The sequence below is a fragment of the Corythoichthys intestinalis genome, chromosome 21 (genome assembly GCF_030265065.1).
Source record: "Corythoichthys intestinalis isolate RoL2023-P3 chromosome 21, ASM3026506v1, whole genome shotgun sequence".
Lineage (NCBI taxonomy): Eukaryota > Metazoa > Chordata > Actinopteri > Syngnathiformes > Syngnathidae > Corythoichthys > Corythoichthys intestinalis.
Window position 1 is genome coordinate 38,399,178 of NC_080415.1, and position 15,823 is coordinate 38,415,000.

At 41.1% G+C, this 15,823-nt stretch overlaps 1 protein-coding gene across 9 annotated transcripts in view; it reads right to left on the reverse strand.

The window, feature by feature from the left end:
- The window catches only part of rbfox3a (RNA binding fox-1 homolog 3a), a 597,184-nt gene that overhangs the window by 394,765 nt on the left and 186,596 nt on the right, over positions 1 to 15,823 (reverse strand). For all 9 annotated transcript variants that reach the window (XM_057825678.1, XM_057825683.1, XM_057825684.1 and 6 more), the window contains one exon: positions 14,391 to 14,441. In XM_057825678.1, coding sequence (XP_057681661.1) covers positions 14,391 to 14,441 — 51 coding nt within the window. The remainder of the gene's footprint in view (positions 1 to 14,390; positions 14,442 to 15,823) is intronic.

Genomic DNA, 15,823 nt, shown 5'->3' on the forward strand with positions numbered 1-15,823 from the left:
GCTACGCAGCTCCTCGGTGGGAAGGCCCCAGGGGTCGATGACATCTGCCCAGAGTTCCTAAAGGCTCTGGATGTTGTGGGGCTGTCGTGGCTGACACGCCTCTACAATATCGCATGGACATCGGGGAAAGTGCCTCTGGATTTGCACACCGGAGGGTGTGTTCCAATTATAGACGGATAACACTCCTCAGCCTCCCTGGTAAAGTTTATTCAGGAGTGCTGGAGAGGAGGGTTCCTTGGAAAGTCGAATCTCGGATTCAGGAGGCGCAGTGTGGTTTTCGTCCCAGCTGTGGAACAGTGGACCACCTCTACACCCTCGGCAGGACCCTCGAGGGTGCATGGAAGCTCCCTCAAACAGTCTACATGTGCTTTGTGAATTTGGAGAAGGCGTTTGATCGTGTGCCTCGGGGAGTCCTATGGCGGGTACTCTGGGAGTACGGGGTACCAAGCCCTTTGGTAAGGACTATTCGGTCCCTGTACGACGGGTGTCTGGTCTGCATTGCCGGCAGTAAGTCGAATTCATTCCCAGTGAGGGTTGGACTCCGCCAACGCTGGCCTTTGTCACCGATTCTGTTCATAACTTTTATGGATAGAATTTCTAGGTGCAGCAGAAGCGTTGAGGATGTCCGTTTTGGTGGCCTCATCATTGCATCTCTACTTTTCGCAGATGATGTAGTGCTGTTGGCTTCATCAAGCCGTGACCTCCAACTCTCACTGGAGCGGTTTGCAGCAGAATGTGAAGCGTCGGGATGAAGATCAACACCTACAAATCCGAGACCATGGTCTTCAGTCGGAAAAGGTTGGTGTGCCCTCTCCGGGTTAGGGATGAGATCTTGCTCCAAGTGGTGGAGTTTAAGTATCTTGGTGTCTTGTTCACAAGTGAGGGTAGGAGAGAGCAGTAGATTGACAGGCAGATTGGTGCAGCGTTTGCAGTGATGCAGACTCTGCACCGGTCTGTAGTGGTGAAGAAGGGGCGGAGCTTTTGATTTACCAGTCGATCTACGTTCCTACCAAAAGAACAGGATCCCAGATACAAACAGCCGAAATTAGTTTCCTCCGTAGGGTGTCCAGGCTCTCCCTTAGAGATAGGGTGAGAAGCTCGGTCATCCGGGAGGGACTCAGTGTCGAGCCGCTACTCCTCCGCGTTGAGAGGAGCCAGTTGAGGTGGCTCTGGCATCTGGTTTGGATGGCTCCTGGACGCCTCCCTGGAGAGGTGTTCCGGGCATGTCCCACCGGTGGGAGGCCTGGGGACGACCCAGGACACGCTGGAAATACCATGTCTCTCGGCTGGCCTAGGAACGCCTTGAGATCCCGCCGGAGGAGCTGCTTGAAGTGGTTGGGGAGAGGGAAATCTGGGCTTCCCTGCTAAAGCTGCTGCCCCCGCAACCCGAACCAGGATTAAGCGGCAGATCATGGGTGGGTGGATGGATGGACGGACGGACGGATGATTTGAGGGCATATTTTTCACTTCTTGCAGATTCTGGGGCTTTTTTTATGTTGCTTCCCGTTGATTTTGGTTCATTTCTCCAGAATTGGGGCATTTTGATGTCACTTCCTGTACATTTTGGATTGTTTTCTGTTGATTTGAGGGCATTTGTTTCACTTCATGTAGATTCCAGGGCTTTTTTTTTTTTGGTCACATTCTGTTGATTTTGATTCATTTCTACACATACTAGAGTATACTGAGGTCGTTTCCTGTGTATTTTGGATCATTTTCTGTTGATGTGAGGGCATTTCTTTCACTTTCCTTAGATTCTGGGACTTTTTCAGGTCACTTCCTCTTGATGTGGGGCATTTTTTTTTCATTGGAAAATGAATAGGGTCATTGGGAATAAATGGGCTTTTTTTTTTTTCAAATTTGTGAAAACTAGACAACTTTTGTTTGCCTAAAATCAGATTTTTAAAAATTGCAGGATGATTTACACAATGAAATGTGAAATATTTATACCATTAGAAATGAACTGGACATTTTTTTGTGGAAAAACCTGTTTTTACCTCAACCATAAACGTCAGAGAGCGACGTGCAACGATGCGCATCAAAGACATTTTGACACAAAACAGCTTCCGCGCCCTATCACTAGAACAAATCTCATTGTGGATCTTCAAAGGAGCTGCAATTCTCTAACGAAGATCTTTACTTTGAGAAGTGCGCTACTTTTCAATTAGTTCCATGTCAGCGTGATTGGGCGTCAGAGCCTTGATGGGTTTGCCTGCCTGGAGGCCTGTTGATGAACGCCAATAGAGGCTAAAGCAGGCAAAGCTGTAATTGCTCTTACGGATAGGGATGAGGGTGTGGATGCGTGCTGAAAGCGCTTTATGAATTCCTGTCACTCTCTTCTTTCATGTTGATTATTATCAGACTTTTCTGATAAACTAGTGGAATTTAGGAAGATACAGTGGAGCAAATAAGTATTTAATCAACCACTAATTGTGCAAGTTCTCCCACTTGAAAATATTAGAAAGGCCTGTCAACATGGCTAAACCTCAACCATGTGAGACAGAATGTGGGGAAAAAAAACAAAAAAATCACATTGTTTGATTTTTAAAAGAATTCATTTGCAAATCATGGTGGAAAATAGGTATTTGGTCAATACCAAAAGTTCATCGCAATACTTTGTTAACTAGGCCTGCAAGCAGGACTGAACGGGCCCTCGCAGTTTGGCGCAACTCGGACGCCACGCAAACTCGGACGGCATGCAGGTCGGGGTGGTGGCAGACAGCCCCCCTCTACATCTCCCAAGTTATGACTGTTCAAAATATGTGGAGAGAGAAAATGATGACAGTCATAATCACTTTCCTTTTGGACCCTTCTGCTTTACCCAAACCTCAATAATTTTCATCAGCCATCTCAACACGTCTTAAGGCTTCCCTTATGCAGGTTTGAGGTTGATTGATTTTTTTTTTTCCCTTAGAGAAGGAGTGTGTCCCGTAAAAAAGTGCATTTCCTGTTCCCACTAGGAGGCGCCAGGCACAATTGGTAATATTTCAATCCAGTCCTGTTCAGGCTGGGATACCTCACACACATGCCAGATTTAAAAGAGATTGAAGGTTGTATGAGGGAGTTATCAGTCATTATCCGAATTAGTTGTTTCGCCGAAAAAATGGACGACTTTGGCACCTCGCCTAGGTCAGGCCCGTGAATGAAAACACACCATTTTGATAAATTAAGATTTCGTATGTCTCATGAACAGTCTCGCAAATTTTGAGGATGATCAAACTAATTCCCTCCGTGCCAAGGTCTCAAATGTGCACACTGTAAATCGATAAAATTTCACATTCAATCCAAAATACCCGTTTTCCTGTGGGATTTGGAATGTGTGTGCAAGAGACTTTTTGGAGCAGTTTTGCACAAGGTTTTGACTCTCCGAATTTCATCACTCTATGTTAAAAAAACCTAAATGGAGAGGCCTTTTTGAAAAATTCAAAGGGGCGCCACTGAGCCATTTTGTTACATTTTTTTCGTAACATTGCAAGATTATCGAACGTTATCCAAAGCTGCATGTATGTGCAAATTTTGGTGAGTTTTTGTGCATATTCAAGCCTCCAAATGTAAACTCCTACTGTGAACCCATGAAAATTTCACATTCGATCCAAAATACCCGATTTCCCTTTGGATTTGGAATACGGGTGCATGACACTTTTTGGAGCAGTTTTGCATAAGGTATCTACTCCCCAAATTTCCTCGCTCTATGTTGAAAAAACCCAATAGGAAAAGCCTTTTTTTAAATTTCTTTCTGTTGCCACTAGTTGGCACTGTAGAGTTGATGCAAATGACCCCTACAAGAACCTTCAGTGTATGACTCTCAACAAACACGGGAAGTTTGGCGCAGATATGTTGTATATCTGCCGAGTTATGACTGTTCAAAGTTTTTGGCGAGACAAATTGTTGACGGTCATTTTCACTTCCAGCTTCAACGAAAACTCAATATTTTTCATCAGGCACCTGAACACATGTCTTGAGGCTCCCCTAAAACAGGTTTGAGGTCAACAGATTTTTTTCCCTTGGAGGAGGATTCTGTCTCGTAAAAAAAGGCATTTCCTGTTCTCACTAGGGGGCGCTAGGCCTAATGAGTAATGTTTCAATGCACTCGTGTTAAGGGTGGGATACCGCACATACATGCCAGATATGAAAAAGATTGAACGTTGTGTCAAGGAACTATTAGTCATTTACTGAATTTGTCATTTTGCCGAAAAAATGGCTGACTTTGGCACCACGCCCAGGTCAGACCCATGAATGAAAACGCACCGTTTTCACAACTTAAGATCTCATATGTCTCATGAACAGTCTCACCAATTTTGAAGATGATCCAACTAACTCCCTCGGCGCTAAGGTCTCAAATGTGCACCCTGTAATTCGCTAAAAATGTCATATTCGATCCAAAATAACCAATTTCCTGTTGGGTTTGGAATATGGGTGCCAATGCTTTTTTGGAGCGGTTTTGGACAAGGTATAGACTCCCCAAATTTCATTGCTCTACGCTGACATACCCTAATGTTATAGGCGAATTTTAAAATTTCAAGGGGGCGCCACTGAGCGATTTTGTTACATTTTTTTGCAACGTTGCAAAATTATCGAAATTTAGAATTTTCCGCAAGTAGGTGCAAATTTTGGTGACTTTTCGTGCATGTTCAAGCCTCCAAATTGGCCGTTTTCATTTGCCCTGAAAAAAAAAAAAAAAAAAAAAAAAAAAAAAATCCTTTGCAAAACAATAGGGCCTCCGCACGCTTAGTGCTCAGGCCCTAATTAAAAGCGCTATACAAGTATAACACCATTTACCATTTACCCTTTGTTGGCAATAACGGACTCTTGTAACTCTTCACAAGCTCTTCACACACAGTTGCGGATATTTTGGCCCATTCCTCCATGCAGATCTCCTCTAGAGCATTGAGGTTTTGGGGCTGTCGTCGGGCAACACGGACTTTCAACTCCCTCCACAGATTTTCTATGGGGTTGAGATCTGGAGACTGGCTGGGCCACTCCAGGACCTTGAATAGCTTCTTACAAAGCCACTCCTTTGTTGCCCTGGCTGTGTGTTTGGTATCATTGTCATGCTGAAAGACCCAGCCACGTCTCATCTTCAATGCCCTTGCTGATGGAAGGAGATTTTCACTCAAAATCTCTCGATACATGGCCCCATTCATTCTTTCTTTTACACAGATCAGTCGTCCTGGTCCCTTTGCAGAAAAACAGCCCCAAAGCATGATGTTTCCACCCCCATGCTTCACAGTGGCTATGGTGTTCTTCGGATGCAATTCAGTATTCTTTTTCCTCCAAACACGAGAACCTATGTTTCTACCAAAAAGTTCTATTTTGGTTTCATCTGACCATAACCCATTCTCCAGTCCTCTTCTGGATCATCCAAATGCTCTCTAGCAAACCGCAGACGGGCCTGGACGTGTACTGGCTTCAGCAGGGGGACACGTCTGGCAGTGCAGGATTTGAGTCCCTGGCGGAGCATTGTGTTACTGAAAGTAGCCTTTGTTACTGTGGTCCCAGCTCTCTGTAGGTCATTCACTCGGTCCCCCCGTGTGGTTTTGGGATTTTTGCTCACCGTTCTTGTTATCATTTTGACGCCACGGGGTGATATTTTGAATGGAGCCCCAGATCGAGGGAGATTATCAGTGGTCTTGTATGTCTTCCATTTTCTAATAATTGCTCCCACACTTGATTTCTTTACACCAAGCGTTTTACCCATTGCAGATTCAGTCTTCCCAGCCTGGTGCAGGTCTACAATTTTGTCTCTGGTGTCCTTCGACAGCTCTTTGGTCTTGGCCATAGTGGAGTTTGGAGTGTGACTGACTGAGGTTGTGGACAGGTGTTTTTCATACCGATAATGAGTTTAAACAGGTGCCATTAATACAGGTAACGAGTGGAGCCTCGTTACACCTCGTTATACCTCGTTAGAAGAAATTAGACCTCTTTGACAGCCAGAAATCTTGCTTGTTTGTAGGTGACCAAGTACTTATTTTCCACTCTAATTTGGAAATAAATTCTTTAAAAATCAAACTGTGATTTTCTGTTTTGTTTTTTCCCCACATTCTGTCTCTCATGGTTGAGGTTTACCCATGTTGACAATTACAGGCCTCTCTAATCTTTTCAAGTAGGAGAACTTGCACAATTGGTGGTTGACTAAATACTTATTTGCCCCACTGTATCTGTTCTATGTGTTGGATTTTATCAAGTAAATTTCCCCCAAAAATGCGACTTATACTCCGGTGCGACTTATATATGTTTTTATTCTCTTCGTTGGGCATTTTATGGCTGGTGCGACTTAGACTCAGGTGCGACTTGTAGTCCAAAAAATACGGTACTGAACTAAAATTGACAGCTTTATTATGTTTTTGTTTTACACCCTTATCACTCTACAACGCTGTGTTTTTACAGATTAAATAAAGCCTGTATGTAAAACACGTCATAAGACCATCATAATTATGACTGTGACACTGTCACAGGCATTAATGAAAGTTTACGACAGATGTCATTTGGTGTCATCCCGTAAATTATCTCACTTTTGAATGGATGTAAATGATCCAAGCTGGGCATAAATGGGGTTAGTGACAAAATTGACATGCAAGCAAAAAAAAAAAAAAAAAACAACAACAAAAAGCCTTCCTTTTATTAAAATGATTTTACACAGCAATGTGCCTCAGAGCAACTGCATGCACTGTGTATATTTCCACCGATCTAAGCTAGTTGTGATTGATCTTTTCTTTCCGATTAGATTAGTATTGATGGACCGTGAGAACAGATGGCCACACCTTCATCTAAGGTCTCACTTCGTAACCACAAATAATCATACATCTTTTAAAATCATACCTCTTCCACTATAGCAACATTTTCCACAAGAATAGTGTCTATGTTAACTCATTTGTTGCCATTGATTTGTTGACATGAAGGAATGTTTTTTTGCCCCTCCCACTCAAATGGAATTGGACTTCTAGCCATAAGCAGATTTTGACTTTTGCGGGTGGGGGCAAAACATGTTGATGAACGCGAAACGCAGTGATGTATGGGTATATATATTATTTGTGTGTGTATATACTGTGGTATGAAAAAGTATCTTAACCTTTTGGAATTTCTTACACTTCTGCATAAAATCACCATCAAATGTGATCTGATCTTTGTCAAAATCACACAGATGAAAAAACAGTGTCTGCTTCAACTAAAACCACCCAAACATTTATGAGTTTTCATATTTCAATGAGGATAGTATGCAAACAATGACAGAAGGGGGGGGGGGGGGGGGGGGATAAATGAGAACCATCACATTTAATATTTTGTGGCAGCAATAACTTCAACCTGACACTTCCTGTAGCTGCTGATTAGTCTGGCGATAAGGACTAATCTTGGCCCATTCTTCTCTTAAAAACTGCTGTAGTTCAGTCAGATTCCTGGAATGTCTGGCATGAATCGCCATCTTTAGGTCATGCCACAGCATCTCAATGGGGTTCAAGTCTGGACTTTGTCTTGGCCACTCCAGAACGTGTATTTTGTTCTTCTGAAACCATTCTGAAGTTGATTTAATTCTGTGTTTTGGATCATTGTCTTGTTGCAGCATCCATCCTCTTTTTAGCTTCAACTGTCTGACAGACAGTCTCAGGTTTTCCTTCAAAACCTTTGAATTCATTCTTCCATTAATGATTGCAAGTTGTCCAGGCCTGGAGGCAGCAAAAACAACCCCAAATCATGATGTTGCCTCTACCATGCTTCACGGTGGGGATGAGGTGTTGATGTTGGGGAGCTGTTCCATTTTTCCTTCACACATGATGTTGTGTGTTACTCCCAACCAATTCAACTTTGGTTTCGTCAGTCCACAAAATATTTTGCCAAAACTTCTGTGGAGTGTGTAAGTACCTTTTTGTGAACATTAAATGAGCAGCAAAGTTTTTTGTTGGAGTCCTCCCATGGACAGCATTCTTGGCCATTCTTTTACATATAGTTGATGTGTGCACAGAGATATTGGACTGTGCCGGTGATTTCTGTAAGTCCTTAGCAGACACGCCAGGGTTTTTTCTTACCTCTCTGAGTATTCTGCGCTGAACTATTGGCGTCATATTTGGTGGACGGCCAAACGTGGCAAACTCTCCATTTGTAGACAACTTCTCTGACTGTCGATTGATCAATCGATCCAGACTTTTAGAGATGGTTTTATATCCTTTCCCAGCTTTAGACCTATCAACATTCCTTGATCACAGGTCTTCAGACAGCTCTTTTGACCGAGCCATGATGCACATCAGACAATGCTTCTCATCAAGACATTTCTTACCAGGTGTGTGTTTTATAGTGGGCAGGGCAGCTTTAAACCACTCATCAGTAAATGGGCACATACCTGACACAAAATGTTTGGAAAAAATTGGTTTCAATTGCTCTTTCAGTCTCCTTATGTAGAGGGTTCACTTATTTATTTCCCCCCCTTCTGTCATTGTTTGCATACTATCCTCATTAAAATATGATAACTAATACATGTTTGGTTGGTTTTAGTTTTAGCAGACACTGTTTTTTTTATCTGTGTGATTTTTACAAAGATCAGATCACATTTGAAGGTGATTTTATGCAGAAATGTAAGACATTCCAAAAGGTCCAGATACTTTTTCAAACCACTGTATATGCATCTTGACACTATTCGTGTTCAATCCACAGTTCAAGATCAGCTGTTGTTTAAGGTTTTGAAAGCTTAGTCACATGATCTGTTGGAAAATAATTTTGACCCATTGTTATAATACTTTGTACGACTCTTGTTCATTTAATTATTAATATTTTTTTAAGCTTTACAAGTTTTATAGACAACATTTTACCGGCTAGCTCTTTATTTTAAAATCATATACAGTATAAGAAAATCAATTACACCACCTCTGATAATATGGTGTTGCCGCATTTATTGACAGAAATGTTGAAAAGAAACTTTTTTCCATTTAGAAATGTTTTTTCTATTTAATAGTTTTATCGTAGAATATCATAGATGGATTCCCTGACTCATCGGTGCATCGCCGTATTGTGAGATAATCGTTATCTTGAGTCCTGTATCGTAAATTGTCTCATATCGGGAGGTACCCTCCCCTAGTGGAAATTAGAAAATAACATATATATCTCCAAAAGGTAGGAATGAAAGTGAAAGTCCATCAAACATTGAGGGAAAAGACGTGATAAAAGTGAACACAAAAAAAGAGGTGAATGATAGATGGATAACGAGAGCGCGAGAGAGAGTGAAAGCGAGCATTTCCAACAGCATGGCACTGGCAGCAGCGGCAGAATTAAAGAGGCTTTTTTGTGGCGTTTAATATCCATTCATTGGCTGGACTGCTGACACAGTCAGAGCACTGCGCTCAGGATTTATAGCCACTGAGAGTGGGCATGCCCAGAACCGAAGCACTGCAGTCAGCACATTTTCTCTCTGCGCATGCACACACAGACACACACACACACACACACTTGAGAAAAGACAGCTGGCTGCACGCTTACGAACGTCAACGCACGCGAAGCTGTCCGGGGGCGCGTATCAATAAAGGCACCAGAGACTAGGGCTATGGTGATATAACAATTATCGATACATGGGTCAGGAAATCGTTCTGCAATATTTTATTATACAAGTAATAAACAGAAAAACAAGTTCTTTTCATCCCTCTGGTGTGAATTGAATTGAGGATAATACTTTGCCATAAGGGTCCCTTAATAAACATTGGTTAATATATTTTTAGACAATAATGTTTAAAGAGCATACAACAGGAGAAAAAAAAATCTTAAATAGCATTATTATGTGAATTAGAATGATATTTTGAGACGATTCGACTACATACAACAATTTAGCAAAGCGCAGATGACGAGAAAGGAGTCTTTTAATCTGCCTGTTAGCCACGCCTACCATTATATGGCTCTAGCGTCCCCAACAGGTGGATTACGTCAGCGGGTGAATGGGCTAATGGGTTTTACTATTCAGCCCATTGATGGGGAATTATTCAGAACGAGGAAAACGCGACGAAGAGAGACGCAAAATGTCATTGATTCAGTCTCTCTACTCCAATATTTTTACAGGATATTCTTTTTATCCAAGAATTTTTCCCCAATAGCTAAATAAATAGCTTGAGAAGGACCAGTCAGCCCGTCGTGTTGGAACTATTCACAACGAGGAAAACCCGACGAAGAGAGCTGCAAAATGTCATTGATTCTGTCTCTTTACTTCAATATTTTTACAGGATATTCTTCTGCTAAATGGAATATGAAATAATAAAAATGCACTTATTCAGGACGACATGGCAAAATTACTCCATAACGGTCAAAACTGTCGACTTCACCTTTAATGTCGCACCTCCCGAACGATATTTTATGACACCTAAATCGGACATATGTCATTTCCCTTCCCCGGCTTTGGAGAATATAAACAAACCAAGAGGCTTGACAGCTAGCCGACATGCTAACCCGAACCGAGAGATGTTTCAAAGTCTTCGAAGCGGAAAATCACACATAACCAGCCCGGATTATTTGATATGATGACTGGGTTGTCGATTGTCTTTGCGGATCGGCAAACCACCCGGCAGAGAGCAATTTACAGCTCGTTCCCCGGAGGACGGCGGCTGCAGTTGTTGTGCAGCTAATGTGCACGAGGAGAGCTTTTTATATGCCTATCAATGATCAAACGTAAGTAGTCCTTTATTTAAAGAAAGTTTGTAGTGTTTACTTTGTAATCGCTGTATTCGTATTTGACATAATACAAAACAAGATGTTTACTCACTTCCTCGTAAGTGCAATGGTCCCATAGTAGTAGGGCTTGTTTTGGCCAATATCCACAGTGAATGGGAACCTTTTGAAACTCCAAAATGGCGCACACGCTTGTTCCTCATACAGTAAGATTTTTCTGCAGCCGTTTGGCTGGCGTGATGCGAAAAATAAACGTATTAATCCGCAAAATCAGCTGAATCCTTAGTCCTCATACACAACAGTACGGCTGTATAGTGAAGAGGACGCCTTCATCCGTACACGTCACAGCGCCCTCCTCCTCAATGCAAGACCGAAGCCGGAAGTCACTCATTTTCATGGCGCGGGATTAAAAAAACTAAATAAATATAGCATCGCTTCCACACACATCCAAGCGGTCCATATCATTCACGAGCATAAAATACCGCGTGTATTATGAAATAAACATGCTTTTTCGTGTCACATTCACTTTAAGTAACATTATAACAATTCATGTAATCCCTTATCTAGCATTAATTAATACATGAATTGTCATGTGTTAATGCTGTGACTAAAGGTAAGTGCCACAGTGCATTTTTTTGCATGTAATTGCTGAAGTTAAGATGTCACAAATAATGTTTAACTGTTTTCAATAAAATCTGTACAAGTCTTTGGTTGTGATTACTTCAACTTTACTCATTACATTAGTGTTTAAGCTCGCTGACTTGATCAAACTCGATGGACGTTTGAACACCAATAGCATACCGCACGAATGTTACTTTTAGACAGTCAGGCTGCGTAAGGTCACTATCGTAAACCGGGAGGGGGTCAACATACAGTCCCTGACAAAAGTCTTGTCGCTTATCCATTTTGTAGAAACAATTGCTAATAGCTAGGGCTGTCAAACGATTAAAATTTTTCATCGAGTTAATTACAGCTTTAAAATGAATTAATCGTAATTAATCACAATTCAAACCATCTATAAAATATGCCATATTTTTCTGTAAATTATTGTTGGAATGGAAAGATAAGACACAAGACGGATATATACATTCAACATACGGTACATAAGTACTGTATTTGTTTATCATAACAATAAATCAACAAGATGGAATTAATCATAACAATAAATCAACAAGATGGATTTAACATTATTAACATTTTCTTAAAGCGATCAATGTATAGAAAAACTTGGAGTTCTTAAAAGATAAATGTTAGTCCAAGTTATAGATATTTTATATTAAAACCCCTCTTAATGTTTTCGTTTTATTAAAATTTGTAAAATTTTCAATCAAAAAATGAACTAGTAGCTCGCCATTGTTGATGTCATTACACCATGCTCACTCCCCCAACCCACAAAATCATTTGGACCCAAGCGCCAGCAGAGGGCGCCAAACAAAAAAAAAAAAACAAGTAACAAGCGGACATTACACTGCTGTCATTTTAATCTGAGCGGGGCATGTGCGTTAATTGCGTCAAATATTTTAACATGATTAATTTTTAAAAAATTAATTACCGCCCGTTAACATGATAATTTTGACAGCCCTACTAATAACCTGACTTTTAATTATTCAGTTGGTTTCGGAAATGGCTCATATGAAAGCTAAGACCCTCGCTAATGATGTTGAATGTACAAAAATATATTTGTTTTACTGAAAAAAGATTTATCATTGAATGAAGACATAAAGGTCAAACTTTGGCAAGACAAAAGTTTTGTCGCCTACAGAAAGGAGTGTGAAAATTGAACAAAAATGTACTTCAAATACAAAAATGTGTTACATAACATAAGCGAATTAAGTAGTGGTGCTGTGAGATGCAAATTTGATATTTTGTATGATTTCCATGGGCTTGAAGGACTGCATCCATGCGGTTCGGCAAGGATTCATACAATTTATTGATGAAGTCATCAGGAACATCAAAGAAAGCAGTCTTGCATGCCTCCCAGAGTTCATCAACATTCTTGGGTTTCGTCTTCCATGCTTCTCTTTCATCCTACCCCAGACATGCTCAATGATGTTCATGTCTGGTGACTGGGCTGGCCAGTCCTGGAGGATCTTGATTTTCTTTGCCTTGAGGAACTTTTAGGTAGGGATTGAAGTATGCAATGGAGCACCATCCTGCTGCAGAATTTGTCCCTTTTTGTGGTCAGGAATGTAAGAGGCAGCTAAGATTTGTTGATATTTCAGACTATTTAACTCTCAGGGTGCAGACAATTAAATAAACTGTGTGGCATTTGCCAAGCCCACAGCCTGTCAAAAGGATGGACACTGGAAAAGTGTCAAAAGGTGGATTTTTCAGATGAATCTTCCATTGAATTACGCCACAGTCGCCACAAATATTGCAGGAGACCTACTGGAGCCTTCATGGATCTGAGATTCACTCAGAAAACAGTGAAGTATGGTGGTTACATCATTACCAAAATCATGGGCTGCAGTTACATCCAGTATGGGGTGCGCAAAAGATCTGCAGGGTGGACGGCAACATAAATAGTCTGAAATATTAACAAATCTTAGCTGCCTCTTACATTCCTAACAATAAAAATTGACTAATTCTGCAGCAGGATGGTGCTCCATCGCATACTTCAATCCCTACCTCAAAGTTCCCCAAGGCAAAGAAGATCAAGATCCTCCAGGACTGGCCAGCCCAGTCACCAGACATGAGAGGGATGAAAGAGGAAGCATGGAAGACGAAACCCAAGAATGTTGATGAACTCTGGGAGGCATGTAAGATTGCTTTTTTTGATGTTCCTGATGACTTCATCAATAAATTGTAGGAATCCTTGCCGAAGCCAATGGAAGTCATACAAAAATATTAAATTTGGATCTCACAGCACCACTACTTCATGTTATGTAACATGTTTTTGTATCTGTAGTACATTTTTTGTTCAATTTTTACACTACTTTCTGTAGACGACAAAACTTTTGTCCTGCCAAAATTGGACCTTTATGTCTTCATTAAATGATAAATCTTTTTTCAGTGAAACAAATATATTTTTGTACATTCAACATCATTTGGGAGGGTCTTAGCTTTCATATGAGTCATTTTTTAACCCAACTGAATAATTAAAAGTCAGGTTATTAGCAATTGTTTCTACAAAACAAGATAAGCGACAGGACTTTTGTCAGGGACCGTAGATCTAAAAGTTGGTGTTCCTGTGTAGTTGCTGTGCTTCTAGATTTTTTTTTTTTTCAACCTCAAAGTTAGTGGCCAGATCTTAATACCTGATTGAGCCAGGTACAGTAGGTTGCTAAAGTTAGGCGCTATTATGGTTATGTCATGCTGCTTTCACAATCAACAGCTCTTTGACTAATCTAATCCCACTTTCTTCTCTTTGTAGATGCTCTTCTGAAATATTTTCCTTCCCCCTCTGTAAATCCCGGGCCATCTTTTACAGCCACCAATCCACATCAGCACCAAATCCAAACCCACCAACCACTCCAGTACCTTCCCACACACAAACTGCCAGTGGACAAAAAGTACAGTGTCAGTGTTTATATATTTGTGATGAAAATATCTATTGTTGTGGATAGGGGTCACCAGCAAATATGTTGCCTAGGGTACCAAATTGGTCAGGAACAGCCCTCAGCATATCGATAACCTTCTGGGATACAAAGTATCATGGTATATCACCATTTCGATATTTTGTCACACCCCAATTAGAGAAGGGATGTGTTTAGGTTGATGGTGTGCATCGTAACCAGAGGTAAGAAGATAAACCTTACCTGCCCAACTGGGGGTCTCCATGTACAGCAGACTGGTCGAAGTCAAAGACCCTGTGGAAAGAGTGGAAAGAAAGAGAAGCATGTTCATCATTGGAAACAAAAATGTGTTTCTCGACGAAAAAAAAAAAGATCAATGTTCCCTCTAATTTTTCATGTGTTTGAGCAGACACACAAGCTCCCTGAGCACACAGAGGACCACTGTGAGCAGCATCAGATGTGTACGCTGCGGCCACACACAAGTATCACGCCTGTCCAAAACTTTGGATCATAGCAAGTTACAGTGGGGAGAACAAGTATTTGATACACTGCCAATGGGTTTTCCCATTGCCAATGTACTTATTAAAATAATGAAGTTACAGCAGCAATTTTCATTAATTTGTTTTCAATATAATTGATGTGGACAACTTAAAATGACTATATATACTATACCCACCAAATTTGACACAAAAGCGGCATTTGCTCATAGATTGTTAGGTTTTGTGTTGGTTTTCTCCTAGTGTGACTTGTCCCTGTGATTGCCCACTGATTTCACCTGTTGTGCCTCCTGGTGTATCCTCCAACCTGCATCCTCCTATGCTCACCTGTTCCTCGTTGTGTCGTTACCCCTTGTTTGTGTGTGTGTGTGTATATAAGCTCCCAGTTTCTTTTCACTCCTTGTTGCGTCATTGTCTATGTCAATGTCAATTTCAAGTCCTGTCCAAGCCCTCGTGTACCAGTCCCTCCGATTAAGTAAGTTTTGGTTTGAACATTGCCTTTTTGATCACCAGTCCTTTTGGTTGTACTTTGTGCTTTTGGTTAGATGTTATTAAAAATGTTTTTTGAGTTCACCGCCACCTGCCTTGCTGCTTTTTGTTTCCCTGCAATTAGGTCCACACCACCTGCCTTCCCGCATTTCCCTGACATAGATAAGCCACAGCCGTACTCACTGTATTATGGGATATACACACCCAAATGTATTAACCGGTAAAACTTTATTTGACAGCTGCGTCATACGACTGCCCTAAGATCAAATGAACCACCACGAAGCTTTGTCACTGTTTCAAGAAGCTTCATTTGGCCATCACTGCTCCCTTGGGGACAGTCAACCTCTGCTGCCACCTGCTGTCAACACTGCTGTCATCCAGCAAGCCTCCTAGCATGCATTGCAGCACTACAGATGTAAATAACAATCCAAATTCATGTAATGCTAACTATTTCTTCAGCTACTCTCCTAGTTGTTTCATCAATTGCTAGTTATAGTATTTGGTAACACTTTATTTGACAGTGGCGCCATAAAACTGTCATACGACCATCATAGCAAACGAACACACAAGAAGTACCATTTATAAACAAGTATAGATAATAAGAAAGAGAAATTACGTCGCCGTTTTTCTTCAAATGTACTACCACTCACTCGCTGTACTGAGCAACATCTGTGTAATTAAAGGCATTTC